Source organism: Podarcis erhardii, assembly GCF_964252035.2.
Source record: "Podarcis erhardii genome assembly, chromosome: 3".
Taxonomy (NCBI): Eukaryota; Metazoa; Chordata; class Lepidosauria; order Squamata; family Lacertidae; genus Podarcis; species Podarcis erhardii.
The window spans coordinates 70,515,510-70,533,723 of record NC_138507.1 but is presented as its reverse complement, the minus strand read 5'-3'; the positions used below and the strand labels follow the sequence as shown (position 1 = coordinate 70,533,723).

The 18,214-nt window shown below is 43.7% G+C and overlaps 1 protein-coding gene across 1 annotated transcript; it reads right to left on the bottom strand.

The window, feature by feature from the left end:
• Positions 1–327: 327 nt before the first annotated feature.
• On the bottom strand, positions 328–12,215 carry ACAT2 (acetyl-CoA acetyltransferase 2). Its single transcript, XM_081856527.1, has 9 exons — positions 12,057–12,215; positions 9,436–9,570; positions 7,483–7,664; positions 6,644–6,761; positions 6,157–6,300; positions 4,905–5,027; positions 2,651–2,805; positions 1,438–1,548; positions 328–559 (listed from the first exon to the last, which is right to left on the bottom strand). The coding sequence occupies exons 1-9, from the start codon at positions 12,109–12,111 to the stop codon at positions 392–394; spliced, it is 1,191 nt and encodes a 396-aa protein (XP_081712653.1). The 5' UTR covers positions 12,112–12,215; the 3' UTR covers positions 328–391.
• Between the last annotated feature and the right edge of the window lie 5,999 nt (positions 12,216–18,214).

Sequence of the window (18,214 nt, the reverse complement as noted above, 5' to 3'; positions counted from 1 at the left end):
TTCTCTACACCAAGGAATGCTGTGCAGTTATGCCTAGCGCTAAAGTTGCAGTATCCAAGGTTTTTGCTCTGTGCTGGGGTGGGGCAAAGAACAGCTTAACTTTTCCTGAAGTCAAAAGACTGATTCTGCCCACTAAGGTGCTCTCTGCAGCAGCCAGATTGGCTATTGGCTATTTTAAGCCATATTTATCCCGTGACTATATGGATCTCAGTATGTTTGACTTGTTTATATTCAACACAGTACTAGTAATTTAAAGTTGGTACAGCATTTGCAATGATGGAACTGAGATAGTGATGTTGTCACAGTGATTGAAGGAAGAGGCGGCAGTTAAGACAGTTTCAGTTTTAATTAGAAGCTATGCAACAAATACAGAATTACTGAAACACTTCCATTATCTTTCTACACACATGGCTATGCCCATCCCTCCTCCTATACACAAAGCAGCAACCCCCCGTTTTCCACCTGTTCGTTCCAGTGCATGCACAAGCGTAACAAGGATCCGACAACCAGATGCTCCAAGAGGATGGCCAAGGGCAACAGCCCCACCTTCAATGTTCACCTGCCACAAAAATTAAGTGTCCCTGTTAAATATAAAGTATACCATAGAACAAGGCAGACAAAGGGGCAAGAAGGGAAATTATAGCAGTGTTTGAGACACGAGATGCTTCAATGACATTCTAACCAGCCTTCACTGGAGAGATGATCTGTAATGGTTTTTTTTAAAAAAATAGAGGTAGAGTCAGAAAAAGGACCAGAGGACAAGTTAGGGGGAGGAAAGTCACTAATGCAATAGTTCGGCAGCAATAGCTGTGTTGATGAGCAGCATTTATTCCAGAAAAAAATGGCTACAACCCTGGGAGTTGAGGGAGGTAAACTGTCTATTTGCAAGGGGAGTGACCCCCAGTTTCTTCAAAGCAACACAGGCACCTTCATTCCAGTGATGGCTGGTAGCCAATAGACTTGGTGGAGTACTAGGAGGGGCATGGAGGTGTGACCAAGTTCTGATGCAATTGAGATGCATCATTGTAGTAAAGGACGCATTCCTGGCAGGCAAAATCACTCTTCAGAGAGTGAGTGGTAAGGCCTGGCAAGGTCAGTCTCAAGGCCTGGAGAGGTGCATCTGGCCCCTGGGCCTGAGTTTCCCCATTCCTGCACTGGAGGAAGGAAACGGCTTTTGTAAATTCCTCCTTCCCTCCCGTCCCTCAACAGTTTAACACCTACCAAACCTGTGTACACTTTTCTTCAAGTAGGAGGCTCTCCACCCCCCAAATCATCCCCTTCTGCAAATGAAATGAGCCCTTCTATATTCACCAACCCCCAATATATGCAAATTTATTCTGAATGCCTCCCACCTTATCTGAGAGAGGCTGTACCTAATTATCTCTCCCTTTGTCAGATAAGGTTAGATGATTCCAGTATTGAGCTTTCAGGACGTACCTTTTCCGGGTTCAGTTTTAGCTCTTTTGTTACTGCACAACCTAGAGCAGCAAAGGCTTCATTGATTTCATACAAGTCCACCTGATCCGCTGTCCAACCTGCTTTTTCCAGCTGCAGAAGGGCAAACAAGTAATTAACATCAAGGCTTCAAGCAATTAGCAGCAAAGCTGGTCTGTGTGCCTTCAGGTTTTAGAAGCAGAATATAACCAACTAGATTCCAGACATTAGGAAAACAGGGTAATGCTATGGGCAGTTGGTTATTGACTTTAAAAATACTGTTTGAAGCCTTCCCATTAACATGGAAGATGTAAAATTTTACACATAGGCTCATTAAATAGCATGAGTCTCACAGAAACGATGTGTGCCAATGTCTCAGATTTATTCATAGAAACTAAAGGAGTGCATTGCTTGGAAAACAGTAATTTAGCATCAACTGAAGATTTCTGAAAATCTGGGCTTTTTTTTCAGCCAGAACTCTGTTCCGGCACCTTTCAGGTGGGCACTATTGCCATTATAGGAGAACAAGGGAGGCGTTCATGCTGAGTTCCAGCACCTCTTTTTCTAGAAAAATGGCACTGCCCAAAACATTTTTAAAATTACCATATTTTTCCGTATATAAGACTAGGTTTTTCCCCTAAAAAAATGTCAAAAATTAAAGGGCGCCTTATGCAAAGATACATCTCCACTCCCCCATTTTCTTAAATCTGAGCCCCCCAAAATAGCAGGCATCTTATATATGGGGGCATCTTATAGACGGAAAAATACAGTATATCGTTCGGGAGGAAGTAGAGTGTTTAATACAAGATTTGTTACTCAGGACTAACCAACTACAGTGGTACCTTGGGTTACATACGCTTCAGGTTACAGACTCCGCTAACCCAGAAATAGTACTTCGGGTTAATAATAATAATAATAATATAATAAATATTATTTATATCCCACCCTCCCCAGCCGAAGCCGGGCTCAGAGCGGCTAACAAAAGTAAAATGATACAACATTCTAAAATCATTTTATTAAGAACTTTGCTTTAGGATGAGAACAGAAATTGTGGTCTGGCGGTGCGGCGGCAGCGGGAGGCCCCATTAGCTAAAGTGGTGCTTGAGGTTAAGAACAGTTTCAGGTTAAGAACGGACCTCTGGAACAAACTAAGTACTTAACCTGAGGTACCACTGTATTCTGAAAAGATTCGCCCTGTTCCCAATATATTACTTACAGCTTTCTTTATGGCTGGGACAGGCGCAATCCCCATGACAGAAGGATCTACACCAGCTTGGGCCCAGGATACAATCCGTGCCAAAGGGGCAAGACCTCGTTTAAGGGCTTCAGCTTTCTTCATGAGAATTACAGCTGCAGCACCATCATTTAGACCTGGAGTGGAGTGGGGCGGGGGGGGGGGGAGAGAGAGGGGACACGGCTTGAGACTCAAAACATGCCATTGAAAGCGTTCTCCAGGTAGAGTAAAACCTGAAAGTAGATAGAACTACCACAGTAGAAATCTTTTGCCCTCTGCCCTTCAGCTGCCTATTAGCACAGGAGTGAATTAACTTTTTCTAGCCAGTGGGCCAAATCCTTATCCCCATGACCTAGTGTGCCAAATTTAACAGGTAGATTTCCCCACAAACATTACTAGAGCTTTCCCCCCACCCCCAATGTCACAACTGGAAAGCAATGGCAAATGAGACTCGTATACAAATATAACGGTCATATTTTAAAACAAAACAAATTCCTTCCAGTAGCACCTTAAAGACCAACTAAGTCAGTTCTTGGTATGAGCTTTCGTGTGCATGCACACTTCTTCAGATACCAGAAGAAGTGTGCATGCACACGAAAGCTCATACCAAGAACTGACTTAGTTGGTCTTTAAGGTGCTACTGGAAGGAATTTGTTTTGTTTTGACTATGGCAGACCAACACGGCTACCTATCTGTAACTGGTCATATTTTAGTCATTTATTTCATAAAAATTATACACCACTTGATTGTAAAAAAACAACAACTTCAAAGTGGTTGATAGGAACACTTATCTTCTTCAAAATTGTAATCATCAGTAAGTTATCAGTATTAGGTAAAGGTAAAGGACCCCTGGCAGTTAAGTCCAGTCGCGAATGATTCTGGGGTTGTGGCACTCCGCTCATCTCGCTTTACAGGCCGAGGGAGCCAACGTTTGTCCGTAAACAGTTTTTCCGGGTCATGTGGCCAGCATGACTAAGCCGCTTCTGGCGAAACCAGAGCAACACACGGAAACGCCGTTTACCTTCCCGCCGGAGCGGTACCTATTTATCTACTTGCAGTTTGACATGATTTCGAACTGCTAGGTTGGCAGGAGCTGGGATTGGACAATGGGAGCTCACCCCATCGCAGGGATTCAAACTGCCGACCTTCCGATTGGCAAGCCCTAGGCGAACCAAATTGTTTAAGGATGGTATATTGAAAAGTGTGACCTGCCACAAAATGTTGCGGTATGGCTCAGTTCCCCTGTTCGGGATTCAAAACATTCCAGCTTATCCATCCCAGTTTTCCATTCTCACCTCCCCCAGCCCCAGCCCATCAGCATCCTGTGGCCACTGAGCACGCTTATTCCTCACTGGGAAGTTTTGAGGGTTCTCCCCTTGCAGATTTCCCCTAAAGATTTATACATTTCTTTGTACTTCCACAAAGGTGGGGGTTCCCAGCTTGGTGCTGCTGCATTGGCTACATATACAACAGCACTTTGAGATCGGGTTAAGTATATACAAGTAGGACCTGCAAGAAAATGTACAGAATTCCTGACACTCCCATCTCATTCCTACAGGGCTTCCATTTCTCCCGCCGTCTGTCATCAGCATCCCATGCCCACTGAGCATGCTCAGTCCATACTGAGTTTTCCCCTTTGAGGGTTCATGAGGGACAGAAACACGCCTTTCAACTTTGAAGGACAACACAACACTTTAAAAGAGGCTTTTGGGATTCTGCATGGCAAACTGCATTTTAAAAACAGTACTTTGTACTGGTCTTTAAGGCTGGATCTAGACACATCAAAGAAGCGTTTCAGTTTATAGCATTGTAAATTGTATAGCATTGTAAATTTAAACAGGGAAAACAGGTAGAGAAAAACGGGAAAACAATGTTCTCACACATACAATGCATATAAATTGTTTTTTCTTTACCAGTCTAGTAGAGTCCTAAGTCTCTACTGAGGAAAGGCCTAACAACCACCTCCACCTCCCCCTCCCCCTCCCCCTCCCCCACCCCACTGCAATGCCCCAAGCTGTGGTTGGAGAAAATACATGCCTTTCCCCTGCCCCAAGTATTCCCGATTGTATCTGTCTGAAGTTAAATAAAATTTGCTTGAAGCAGCTGCATTTTAAGCATTATATTTAAGTGGTAACCATTATGATCCTTAATTACCTACCCTTCACCCTCGGGTCCTGGGATGGGTTACAAAATTAAAATGCACTATTAAAAATGGTTTATAACATCTTAAACAAACCTGAGGCATTTGCTGCGGTGACGGTTCCTGTTCCATCAGTTATAAAAAAAGGCTTGAGCTTTGCCAACGTTTCCAACTTGGTACCAGAGCGAGGATGCTCATCCGCTTTCACTTCAACCGGACCTGCAAGGCACCATGTATTTCAGAAAGAACTGTCTACGTATGTAGAAGTTAAAATGGAACCTAAGATCTCTGTACCCTATCCAAATGGAAATTCATCTCCCTGCCCCCAACCCATCCCCCATCCTGTCCTCTCCCATTCACTTCTATGGAAGCAGTCGCTCTGTGCTTGCAGAGCCAGCCCTCTACTGCAGTACAATGGGGAGACACACTCACACAACAACTCATAGCAACTCTGTGCTCCCACGGAAGAATACCTAGAGCTCCTGTCTACTTCCAATACGTACAAAGGTACGCAACAACACCTCTCTTTTGACTTACAGTGGTACCTCAGGTTACATATGCTTCAGGTTACATACGCTTCAGGTTACAGACTCCGCGAACCCAGAAATATTACCTCGGGTTAAGAACTTTGCTTCAAGATGAGAACAGAAATCTGGCTCCAGCGGTGCAGCGGGAGGCCCCATTAGCTAAAGTGGTGCTTCAGGTTAAGAACAGTTTCAGGTTAAGAATAGACCTCCGGAATTAAGTACTTAACCCAAGGTACCACTGTACTGTTAAATGAATTAGACTTTAAGACAAAGTTTCAGAAGAAGAAGAAGAAGAAGAGTTTGGATTTGATATCCCGCCTTTCACTCCCTTTAAGGAGTCTCAAAGCGGCTAACATTCTCCTTTCCCTTCCTCCCCCACAACAAGCACTCTGTGAGGTGAGTGGGGCTGAGAGACTTCAGAGAAGTGTGACTGGCCCAAGGTCACCCAGCAGCTGCATGTGGAGGAGCGGAGACGCGAACCCGGTTCCCCAGATTACAAGTCCACCGCTCTTAACCACTACACCACACTGGCTCTCAGAAGGTCAGGAAATGTTGGCTCAGAACCGTTTCAAACAGGAGACCTCTGAAAAATTAATTTGCAGCTGGACAGCAGTAAAATGGTTACCATCCATCATTTCCGCTTTACTTCTCACAGTGACCATGTAAATTACTAATCTTGTAGCCAGACTCCGCCCACCTCTGAGTTAGATCATTATCCCAGATAACAGAGGAAGAACTGAAGCACAGAAACAGATCCAGATCATGATAACTAGTCATACGCCCTGCACCCGGAACAGGTGTTGCTTTGAATACATACTCACCTTTCCTAGAAGGCACAGGAACAGGAACAATCTCTTTATCAAAATAGCCAGCCTTCTGGGCATTTTCAGCCTTGTTCTGTGACTGTACAGCCAGTTGATCTTGCTCCTCTCGACTAACCTGCCACTGCTTGGCAACATTTTCAGCTGAAACCAGGAATTGGGGAGTATATACTCATTATCAAGATGCAGCAAGAGTCACATTGCCATATGCACAGCACAGCTTTAATTGCATCAAACGTTCAGTAATGAACTATAGGAACCTGCTGCCTCCAACGTTCAGTGCTTACTCACTCATGACACAATCAAATCTGTTTTGTTGGAAAGGTATGCCTGTTGCTTAAATAAATGTTTAAAGCTATTGCTGAAGGAAATGCGAAAGCTGAAATGGTCCATCTAATATTTAATAAATAAAAATAATATCCAATATTGAACTAGACTCTTCCCCCACCCACTTGACAATGCCATTTGGAAGAATCATACGGCTTACCAGTTATACCCATGTGGTAGTGGTAGAAGGCATCTGTCAAACCATCTAAGATCAGAGTGTCCTGCAAGGAGGCTTCCCCCATCTTCAATCCATTGCGCATATGAATGACGTGAGGTGCCTACAAGGAAATCATTTTGACACATTTAGAATTCTAAGAATGACGTTGTTTGGAGGTGGGTGGAAATCAAGTCTCTTCTGGCCAGTCCCTCGTCATGTCACAGCTATTCCGATTTCTATAAACAAATGAGGTCTACGGAAGGGGCCGCAGTACAAGGTTTGCTTATGGAAGATGCAACCCCAGTTGAAAGAATCGCGTAGGAGGTGACAGGGTATACCTCTTCCAGAGCCCTTGGAGGACTGATGATGATCTGAGCAGGCCATACATGGGCAAATGGTCAATCCAGAGACATCCAAGGTATGCTCAGTTGGCGAAGTAGTTGACTAGAAAAGGATCCTACCTGTTCTGGATGGGGTTGCACCACTGGTGATGTCAGGACTTTAGGGCAAAAAGAGAGGGGAATGAGCAGGAAGGCTTCTAACACAGCAGGACTGTGATTTGAAGTGAGGGGAGCCCCCATTAAGTCAATTAAGTCCAGAGTCTAATTTTACTTAACTGAACCAATGAATTACACACTCTCTCTGCCGCCCCATGTCTACAGCTTGGGGATGTTGTTAGACCCAGCCTTGTTTCAGTCATAATGATTCCACTATGCAAATAATGGCTATTCTGAACTAGTCCAAATCTTTCTGCCCTGAGAATTGTTCCAAACCACTAATCTGAAAAAAACCAACTAAGTCTGAGGGCCTGAGGGCCCTTTTATGAACAGCAAAAGCCTCACCTTGCTCATGCTTTCCATGCCTCCAGCCACTACAATACTGGAATCTCCTATCATGATGGACTGAGCGCCTAAGCACACGGCTTTCAGGCCTGAACCACATATCATCTGGCAGCTCCAAGCAGGTATCTCATATGGAATCCCAGCGGCGACACTGGCTTGTCGGGCAGGATTCTGACCAGCACCTGCAGAAATAGAAAGAATTCATCAGCATGCAGAGACAACCAGGCTCAATTGCTCTCATTCCTTCCCCCTGCCCAACTTTCGGCCCTCCCCATTCCTTTCCATATGAAAAGGCAAAAAGGACACAGAAACACCATTTGGCTACAATATTCTCAAGCATCCTGTTTTGTTCTTAAGTGGGTAGCTGGCTCTTGCTTGCAGAACCAGACACTGCTTTCCAAAACCTACACTTAACTCTGCATTTCAACACCTGCCTTTGGGTTGCTCAAGTCACCTCTGCTCTGGATTTACTGGTGTCAAGAGTGTTTTCTGCTCTTCCCTGACACCTGATTTAGGGCTTCTGTGCCTTCAGGATAAATTACAACATTCCTATGAGCTGGGCTTCATTTAGTTTTGAACTCCCACGTTCCACTCACACAACTTCTGCACCTTCCCTCCGTCTTCATGTTCCTTTTCTGGGCACCTTCCAGGAGTCAAAATAAAACCTCCTTGCTTCCTGACCACTTTTCAACCCTGCACAACAGTTCTGCCAATTAGAATTGTTATGAGGGCACCCTATGTCACCTTAGCCCTCCCCCAACTGTCTACTAGAGGACGCTTAACCATGGAAGACCATCTCAGGTTAGCTTGGATGGGGGAAGACTGTGAGGGGCTCAGCAAGCGAGGGATTAGGAAGAAAGTATGAACCATGATTAGGGACTGAGAAGGTATCAGGGGGAGCATAGGTAGTGAATAGGATTATTGTGGACTGGAAACTCAGGAGTGGGCAAAGAACATTTTTATAAGATTCATTCGCAGAATGAGGGAGAGTAGGGAACTTCAGGCCAAAGGGCAAAATACAACCTTTCAGAGCTCTTTATCTGGCTCTTGGGGTGGAGGATAGAGAGGGATGTGCGAGTGTGGAGAAAGTAGCCTACTGTGCAAATTCACCTCAACTGCTCCATCGACTTTTCCCTCTTCTCTTTCCCCCTCTCTACTGACATGCGTCCCCTGCCCAGAAGGGACTGCTGCCCTCAGTCTGAAGAAGGCTCCCCACCCCTTGGTTACCATGTAGGGATGGGTTGTGACAGGCTTTTAAACTCTAGATGTTGACCTTTCAAGATAAGGGAAACTCTTCCGACTAAGCAATTATTCCTTAGAAGACAACTGCTCCTTATAAACCAACTTCCCATGAGTTATGATGCAACCTGAGGTAAGGTTATTTTGGCATTACCTTCTGAGATTTAAATTAAATGAATTAGAGTAAATGAGGGTGTTTGCTACCATTTGCTCACAAATAAAATCCAAGTGTTTGGTCTCAGGAAATTTGATATACCAGCATTGAGATGAATAAAACTGGTAGGTAGGGTTGCAATCCAGCAAACTGTTGTAGCTTGAATACCCTCGGTGCTGCCGGAGGTGAGAGAGCTGTGGCTTACCAATGAAGCCTCTTCTCTGGCTGTGTGGCCCCCCACATGTTCTGACTGATGTGGCACATGGGGAGTCCTATATGTTGTGACAGAGAGGGCAGATGCCAGGACCTGAGAAGGAGCAGTCACAGTTACTTCATCTCTGGCTGCCAGGGGCAATGAAAGGTTACAAGACAACTTGCTGTAAACTGGCAACCCTACTTACACAGGGGAAGAGAAGGTAAGTTGTACAGTAGAGGAAGATTAAAAAATATGACTCATAGTATAAATGCATATCTTGCCTAAGTATTACAAAAGCCCTAGTGAAGAGGGCAAAACAGATCCCAGACCAGCACCTGAGAAAACTGGTTCACTTAAGACATACCTGCAGCCAAGACTTGTCCAAATATAACCTCAGATACTTCTTTAGGTTCAATTTTTGCCCTCTTCAAGGTTTCCTTGATGGCTACGGAAGCCAGCTCATGGGCGTGCAAAGTAGACAAGGCACCATTGAAGGATCCTAGATAAAATGCAAGTTAAGTTGTTATACTACAGACAGGCCTTTTTCAACTACAAAATAAGTACTTTAGGAAAAGGTTTGTGAATCCAGGTCCAGTAAGGCATATGTAAATGAAGTAATATAGGGTGGGGTGTTGCATAACTGGAACTGTACATATGACTCAAATTATGTTTCCTATTAAATCTTTGTGCATAAGTGAAACATAATCTTGTCCATGCTGACTTTGAAATTGGTCTCACTAATTTAAATAAGACTAACTCCCAATAAGTAAGGATTTATGTTGGTGGGAGCAGACTTATTGTTGAGGGGCAGGCTTCATGTGGTGGTGGTGGGGCAGAACTTCAGTTAATTAAGTATTTTTACTGTTTTAATCGATCATGGGGGGAGCAGCTGGCCTCCCAACCCCCCCTTGGTTACGCCCATGATTGAGTATTATGCAAATAAAGGCTCCCTTTGGTTTGTTTTCTATTTTGCTGTCTTTCAGTTTCAGTCATTCATGCTCAAAATCATCTAAATTGGGGGTGGGAAAGCACTCTCTCCTCAATGCAACATACCCCACAACACACACACTGCCTGTGCCGCTCTTCACTCTTGCTTTGTGCAAAATGGGTTAAAAAAAGGTATTCATTGTCAAACTGGAAACTCTGGCGTGAAGCCAAATAAAAAAAAAGAGAGGCAGATGTATTAAAGCTAAGTTGTGCAATAACTAGTGTGAATATTAAGAGTTAGTATGGAGAATAAAAAAATAAACTATCAAGAGTGGGAAAAGATGATTTTTAAATAGAAGACAAAAGAGTAAACTTTTCGAAGCAGATAAGAGGCTGCATTAAAGTAGAGGCAATAATCTATTTTGTCCTGCGTTTACACACAGAGGAAACACGCCCCTCATATGTAATCAATGTTGAAAACAACTCTGCACATGTTCAGAGGTACTCGAGCTGCATTTTTGAGATCAGGAGTTGGCATTGCAGCTTTCTCCCAAAGCGAGTTGCCGACCCTGGATCCCCCTCTCCAATGACCCAAGAGCCACATCCTTTTACCCAGGGATGGATTTAGGTTTGATGAGGCCCTAAGCTACTGAAGGGAATGGGGCCCTTTATATGTCCAGCTGTCCTTTGTCAACAACAAATTGTTGCAGTTTTTGGTGTTGAATATATGCTATATAGTAATTTATGGATCTAACAGGTATCTAAAGCCATTTGCACATAACAATATGTATTTTATCAAAGTAACTTACATCATAGGCACCCGATGTATATAAATGAGCAAACTAGTGCTATTTTAGGGAGCAGGCTAGCAGGCGGGGCCCATTACTTACATTATAGGAGCCTATACAACACAAAACACTGTTGCTGTATGTAGGTTTTATTTGATTTGTTTTTATCTTATATTTTGGAAATGTACATCCAGGTGTTTTTTTTCCCTTTAAATTTTTTAGGGGCCCCGAAGAGAGTGGGGCCCTAAGCTATAGCTTGTTTAGTTTATCCGTAAATCCGGCACTGCTACTACCTTGCAGCCATCTCTGTGCAGAGGACTGGCTAAAGAGCAGCATTAGGTTCTGTTAATCTAATGAGAGAACAGAAGCGAGCCGAGCTTTCATGGTTCTACCCGGCGCAGGCCAATCGGAGGAAGAGCGCGATTCGTCAGCGCCTCTCACGAAGCAATCACAGGGCTGCTCCACCCGGTGGCTCTACAGTTCCTACCCAATCACTGGGCGAGGCGGAGCCTGGAGTGACCACGTTAATATTTACCACCGGCTCTACGCCACAAGAACTCCACGAAAATGAGAAATTCCGAAATGAAGATTAGGTTGCCTGTTCTATTGAACTCAACGCGGCCGGCTGGCTTCCGAGAAGACATGTTTGCATGGTTAGGTTTGGGCGATCTGGGGGAAATGGCTCTAGAAGCTTGCAGTCCTCATGAAAACAGAGAAGAGTTTAGTCAAAATTGACAAGACGCCCACCTTTCATGTAGTTGCAATCGCAAAAATATTATTTAACTTTGGATTAGGGCCAAGAAGCACGTTGATTTGGGATGACGTCTAATGGATCAAAACGACAGCTCATCTTCGGATACTCGCACTCTTTCGTCCTCTCTTAAACCCACGAAGGGCTGGCCAATCTAAACTGCCCCCACCCTTCCTTCGAGTCTGCAGTTCCCTTTCCACGAGAAATGGGCTACAGCTCAACTGGAGGGGCGCTAAAATGATACTGGGCAGGCACTGCGATAGCGAATGCTTCGCTTTCCAGCCGCAATCAAAAAGATCAGATCAGAAGAATCCTTGTTTGCATCAGCCACTAGCCATAAGCAATAGAATAAAATAAAATGGGCTGAAGATAGAGGTAAAAACTTAACTAGACAAAATACATTTTGGAGGTTTACATCAATGATCAAGATCAGAAAGGAAGCGGAGCTTCTCCATTGGGCAAAATATTCCTTCCAGGCCCAAAGCCGCCGCAGCCGGCCTTGCGCGCCCTCCCACTCACCGACCGGGGTCCTGACAGCAGCCACGAGCACAACACCTTCCCCGCTTGCATCCATGCCTCCTCCAGGTCCTGCTTCGGCGGCTGGTCCTGCTGCACCTTAAGCCTGGCCTTTAAGCCGCCTCGCACCGCCCGAAAATGCCACGCGCGTTCTCATTGGCTGCGCGGGGCTACTCCCACCCCCTCGAGCGCCTCCGTCACGGAGGGCTCGGCTGAGCGTGCCGTCACGTGACAGGCGGGAGGGATCTGAGGTTGCGTTTTCGCTTCCAGAGAGGCTTTGAAGGTGATGCCGTCTCCGTGCCAAAAAGATGGAGGATGCTAGTGTGCGGGAAGCTTCACTGAGGGCTTGCAAAATTGTCCAGGAGCACCTTAGAGACCAATTAAGCTTGTTCTGGGTATAAGCTTTCGTGTGCATGCACACTTCTTCAGATGCACACGAAAGCTTATGCCCAAAACAAACTTAGTTGGTCTTTAAGGTGCTACTGGACATTTTTTAAAATTTTTACATATATTTCTACTGCGTCAGACCAACACGGCTACCTACCTGAATCTGAGGACTTGCAGTTGTCACTCCCTCAGCCTTCCTCCCAGGAGCCCAGGGGAGGTTAACACGGGGTTTCCCCGCTGAACCGATTCGAAATGATCGATTTATCATCGTTTCTATTCCCTGCCCCCCCCCCAAGGAGATCAGAGATTAGACGAACAACATTTTGTCCTCACAATAGGGTCCCCAGCTTGTGCGTGCTGTTAATCTGAAGAATATTTGTTGTAATTATTTATTGTTACTTGTTTACAACATAACAACTCTAACAATGTTATCAGCACAAGTCAAACAGCCAGCTGCTTCTTTTTCCATCCTTAAGGAGCATCCTTAAGCTCTAGACACCTTAACATTAAATCAGACATGAACTCTAGAAAGTAAAGTCTCAACCAAGACCTAGAAGAGCCATGCCCACTCTTAACTTTTCCTTTCATATTGCTTGTTAATACCTACGGTAAATCATCAGTCAAGTTGCTTTAAAATGCAGACTCATTCTTAACATTATAATTATAATGATTATTAAATTTATTACCCAGCCTTCGCCCTAAGGTCCTATGACAGGTTACAACAATTAAAAACACAGTTTACAAAATTTAAAAAGCTTACAATTAAAAAACACAATAGCAAAAAAATAGTGTTGGTCCTGAAAATATATATTTCAGGGGTCCTAGACCAGGGTAAAGACCTGCACCTTCAGGATTCACCAAAAACATTGTACATAGAAGATTTGTTTTTCTGCTTTGCTGAAAGTCATTGTGCAAGATAATGATCTCCCCATTAATTTCTTCCTTGTTGATCTGATTTGCCAATAGAAGTTCCCATATGAGCATGCAAACTAGTGTGCCTTAAACTCAGCACATAGACAGAGTTTGGCTCTGGAACCTGTTTTCAGTGCCAGGATTCAACCCTGGAACATATGATGCAATGCTAAAGAGTATCCAACCAGATAAGTATCATGAATTACTACATAGTATGTAATAAAACTATATTAAATTCTGTCTTATAAAAGATCTGAACAATCACATGCACGACAAATCACATTGAGCTCCATTGTGAACTGCTAGTCCATTTGTGGTAGTAAACCTCTAAGTTACAGTGAAGAACCCTGCCTTTTCCCTTTTTCTTCTGTTACCAGATGGGTAAATACTGCATCCCAACTTTCCTCTTATCTACCAAAATTTTCTGTTTCATGACATGGAACCTTTTCTGGTTTTTCCATTTCTGCAAAGCTGGGCCTTTAAGACTCTCCCTCATAATTCCTATTTGATAACTCTCCGCTTATTCACCTCAATCTCTGCAATGGTAATTAAATATATTGTCCAGGCACTGTATAGTGTCCAGGCCTTGCTTGCGTACAGCATTATTCTATAGTGGTGTTTCAAGCTTCAAAACTGTATTATCACTTGCAAATCATTTTATATTGGCATGAAGCCAGCTCTAAACTTTTAGTCATTTTAAAATAAATATTACAATTATAACAAGCAGCAGCAAGCATACTAATATTGGTCTGTGTTAAATTCCCAAATGACCTAAGGTTATCAAAGCCAATCCAAGTGCATATGTGGACATAATAATCTCCAGTAAAGAATCCATGAATGCTACTTTTTTATTCTGCTAAATTAGCCCTTCAGTGGACATGTGTGCAAGAGATGTTTGTGTAAATGTGTGTGCTAATGCACTAGCAGATCTGGTGGTACTACCATCTGGCCTGTTGCTGTAAGTAGATGGGGGGGATCTATAAGCAAGGAAAGGCCTGCTACCCAAGGCCTCTGACAGGAGAGCATCCTTGTCCTAAATGGGCTATAGTTCATTGATGATATGTTCTAGCTAGCAGATGTAGGTGACAAATGGTGCTCTGTCACTTTCTCTTCTGTTTTTCAAAGGAGACTTCTTATTCTTGAGTATTCACGCTACTGATGCTGATAAACAGCAGTAAAGCAGTGCAGGCTTATAGCAGCCATACCACCTTCCCTTTCCTTTGTGAAATTCAGTTTGTTGAGTAAGTAGGCGAAAGGCAAACTTCTGTTTCTCCACCCGAGTCCCCTATGTGCAATATGGGAATAATAATAATTGATCCTACAGTGATAGCGTAAAATTAATGATATTCTATGTGAAGTACTCTGAATATTCTAAAGTACTGTATACAACAAAAAGATATAATATGGGTTGTTTGCAATGAAGTTGTTCTCTTCCCCTCCCTCTCACCTCCTTGTGCACTCCCTCAAATCTGCTCTGCAGGGTTAGGGGAACCCCTAAAACAGATTGGGGGCAGGATGGTAGGAGGAGAGGGAGGTACAAGGGCACAAGTGGAAGTCCTTACATGACTGGAACAAGTTTGCTGGATACCATCCTATGTCATCACTGCAAATGATGGTCAAATGTCATATTAAGGTGAACTGCTACTGTAATCAAATAATAGAGTTTAGAAAAGTTGGTAAATCAGCAACTATGAAAGTTAAGAGGTCCTTCTGAAGGTGAATGCCAGCAAAAATTTGAAGCCAAGAATCTACCACTCCTGCTGCACTAAATAAACATTAACAAATAGTTGCAGGGGTGTATGTGTGGTTATCAGTAGTTCATTTCGTAATGCCTTTTTGTCAAAATGATCCTGTGTTATTTCAGTAAAAACTGCTGACGTCTGAGGGAATACTCAAAAGTGTATTCAGGATAGTAGCCATGATGACTTTTTATTTTGCTCCTCCAACTTTTTAAAAACACCCCACTACCACCAATATATACATTACTAGCACCTTGAACCCAGTGTTGCTTGGGAATACTAATGCACTAAAAATCAGTGCAGTTTTGGAAGGTTCAGTCCATCATATTGATTCAAAATGGCATGCATACATAGACACAAACCTGCTTATTGATCTCAGGAACCGTCATGCAAAATTTGGTTACGATATCTTACGAGGTTTCCAAATGCAGAACAAACAAACAATATAGTTACATAATGTGTGGCCGCATTTTCCACATCACATGCCTTTTTAATAACTTGAAGATTTATTGAGAAGTCAGAAGTGTTAATGGTTCTTATGTATCACAAACAATTCTGCAACAGTTTAGAAAACTGAAATACATCAACTTATTAGAACAGTTCTGACAACAAATTCTGCACCAACATAAAACAATTAGTGAATAAAATATGGTTCTAGATTGGGGTATTTCCCCATTTGATTTCACTATTAAACAGTGTGTACTTATATTTGGTGGAACTACTACTACTGCAGCTTTCCAGTGTAGTAGAATCATAGAATCATAGAGTTGGAAGAGACCACAAGGGCCATCGAGTCCAACCCCCTGCCAAGCAGGAAACACCATCAGAGCACTCCTGACATATGGTTGTCAAGCCTCTGCTTAAAGACCTCCAAAGAAGGAGACTCCACCACACTCCTTGGCAGCAAATTCCACTGTCGAACAGCTCTTACTGTGAGGAAGTTCTTTCTAATGTTTAGGTGGAATCTTCTTTCTTGTAGTTTGGAACCATTGCTCCGTGTCCGCTTCTCTGGAGCAGCAGAAAACAACCTTTCTCCCTCCTCTATGTGACATCCTTTTATATATTTGAACATGGCTATCATATCACCCCTTAACCTCCTCTTCTCCAGGCTAAACATGCCCAGCTCCCTTAGCCGTTCCTCATAAGGCATCGTTTCCAGGCCTTTGACCATTTTGGTTGCCCTCCTCTGGACACGTTCCAGTTTGTCAGTGTCCTTCTTGAACTGTGGTGCCCAGAACTGGACACAGTACTCCAGGTGAGGTCTGACTAGAGCAGAATACAGTGGCACTATTACTTCCCTTGATCTAGATGCAATACTCCTATTGATGCAGCCCAGAATTGCATTGGCTTTTTTAGCTGCCGCGTCACACTGTTGGCTCATGTCAAGTTTGTGGTCAACCAAGACTCCTAGATCCTTTTCACATGTACTGCTCTCAAGCCAGGTGTCACCCATCTTGTATTTGTGCCTCTCATTTTTTTTGCCCAAGTGCAATACTTTACATTTCTCCCTGTTAAAATTCATCTTGTTTGTTTTGGCCCAGTTCTCTAATCTGTCAAGGTCGTTTTGAAGTGTGATCCTGTCCTCTGGGGTGTTAGCCACCCCTCCCAGTTTGGTGTCATCTGCAAATTTGATCAGGATGCCCTTGAGTCCATCATCCAAGTCGTTGATAAAGATGTTGAATAAGACCGGGCCCAAGACAGAACCCTGTGGCACCCCACTAGTCACTCTTCTCCAGGATGAAGAGGAACCATTGATGAGCACCCTTTGGGTTCGGTCAGTCAGCCAGTTACAAATCCACTGAGTGGTAGCATAGTCAAGTCCGCATTTTACCAGCTTCTTTACAAGAATATCATGGGGCACCTTGTCAAATGCCTTGCTGAAATCAAGGTAGGCTACATCCACTGCGTTCCCTTCATCTACCAGGCTTGCAATTCTGTCAAAAAACAAGATCAGGTGACTTATTTTTCAGAAATCCATGCTGACTATTGGTGATCACAGCATTCCTTTCTAGGTGGTCACAGACTGTTTGCTTAATGATCTGCTCCAGAATCTTCCCTGGTATTGATGTCAGACTGACTGGGCGGTAATTATTTGGGTCCTCTCTTTTCCCCTTTTTGAAAATAGGGACAACATTTGCCCTCCTCCAGTCTGCCAGGACTTCGCCTGTTCTCCAGGAATTCTCAAAGATGACTGCCAGTGGTTCTGAGATCACATCTACCAGTTCTTTTAATACTCTTGGATGCAGTTCATCTGGCCCTGGAGACTTGAATACATCTAAACTAGCCAAGTATTCTTGTACTATCTCCTTAGTTATTCTGGGCTGTGTTTCCTCTGCTGAATCATTTGCTCCAAATTCTTCAGGTCGGGCATTGTTTTCTTTATCGGAGAAGACTGAGGCAAAGAAGGCATTGAGGAGTTCAGCCCTTTCTGTGTCCCCTGTTTGCATTTCACCATCTTCTCCTCTGAGTGACCCCACGGTTTCTTTGTTCTTCCTTTTGCTACGAACATACCCATAAAAGCCTTTTTTGTTGCTTTTAACCTCTCTAGCAAGCCTGAGTTCATTCTGTGCTTTAGCTTTTCTGACTTTGTGTCTACACGTGCTGGCTATTTGTTTGAATTCCTCTTTGGTGGTTTCCCCCCTTTTCCATTTTTTGTACACATCCTTTTTTAATCTTAACTCAGTTAAAAGTTCTTTAGATAGCCACCCTGGCTTCTTTAGGCACCTTCCATGTTTCCGTCTCATTGGTATTGCCTGAAGTTGTGCTTTTACTATCTCCCTCTTAACAAACTCCCAGCCATCATGAACTTCCTTTCCTTTTAGTATTACTGTCCATGGGATCTCACCCAGCACTTCCCTAAGTTTTATGAAGTCGGCTTTCTTAAAGTCAAGAAATTGAGTCCTAGTATGCTTGGCTGCTCCTTTCCGCTGTATAGTAAACTTCAGAAGAGCATGATCACTCGGGCCTAATGATCCTTCCACTTCTACCCCACTAACCAGGTCATCAACACTGGTTAGGACCAGATCTAAAATGGCTGTTCCTCTTGTTGCTTCTCCCACTTTCTGGACAACGAAGTTGTCTGCAAGGCCAGTGAGGAATCTGTTTGACCTTATGCTCTTGGCT

Excerpts from the sequence above, each read along its gene's own strand:
- ACAT2 (XM_081856527.1), bottom strand. The coding sequence starts at position 12,111 with ATGGATGCAAGCGGGGAAGGTGTTGTGCTCGTGGCTGCTGTCAGGACC. Across the intron at positions 6,762-7,482 it reads GCATGGAAAGCATGAGCAAG|GCACCTCACGTCATTCATAT; the intron begins GTGAGGCTTTTG and ends ATTTCCTTGTAG. Across the intron at positions 6,301-6,643 it reads CTACCACATGGGTATAACTG|CTGAAAATGTTGCCAAGCAG; the intron begins GTAAGCCGTATG and ends TCCTGGTTTCAG.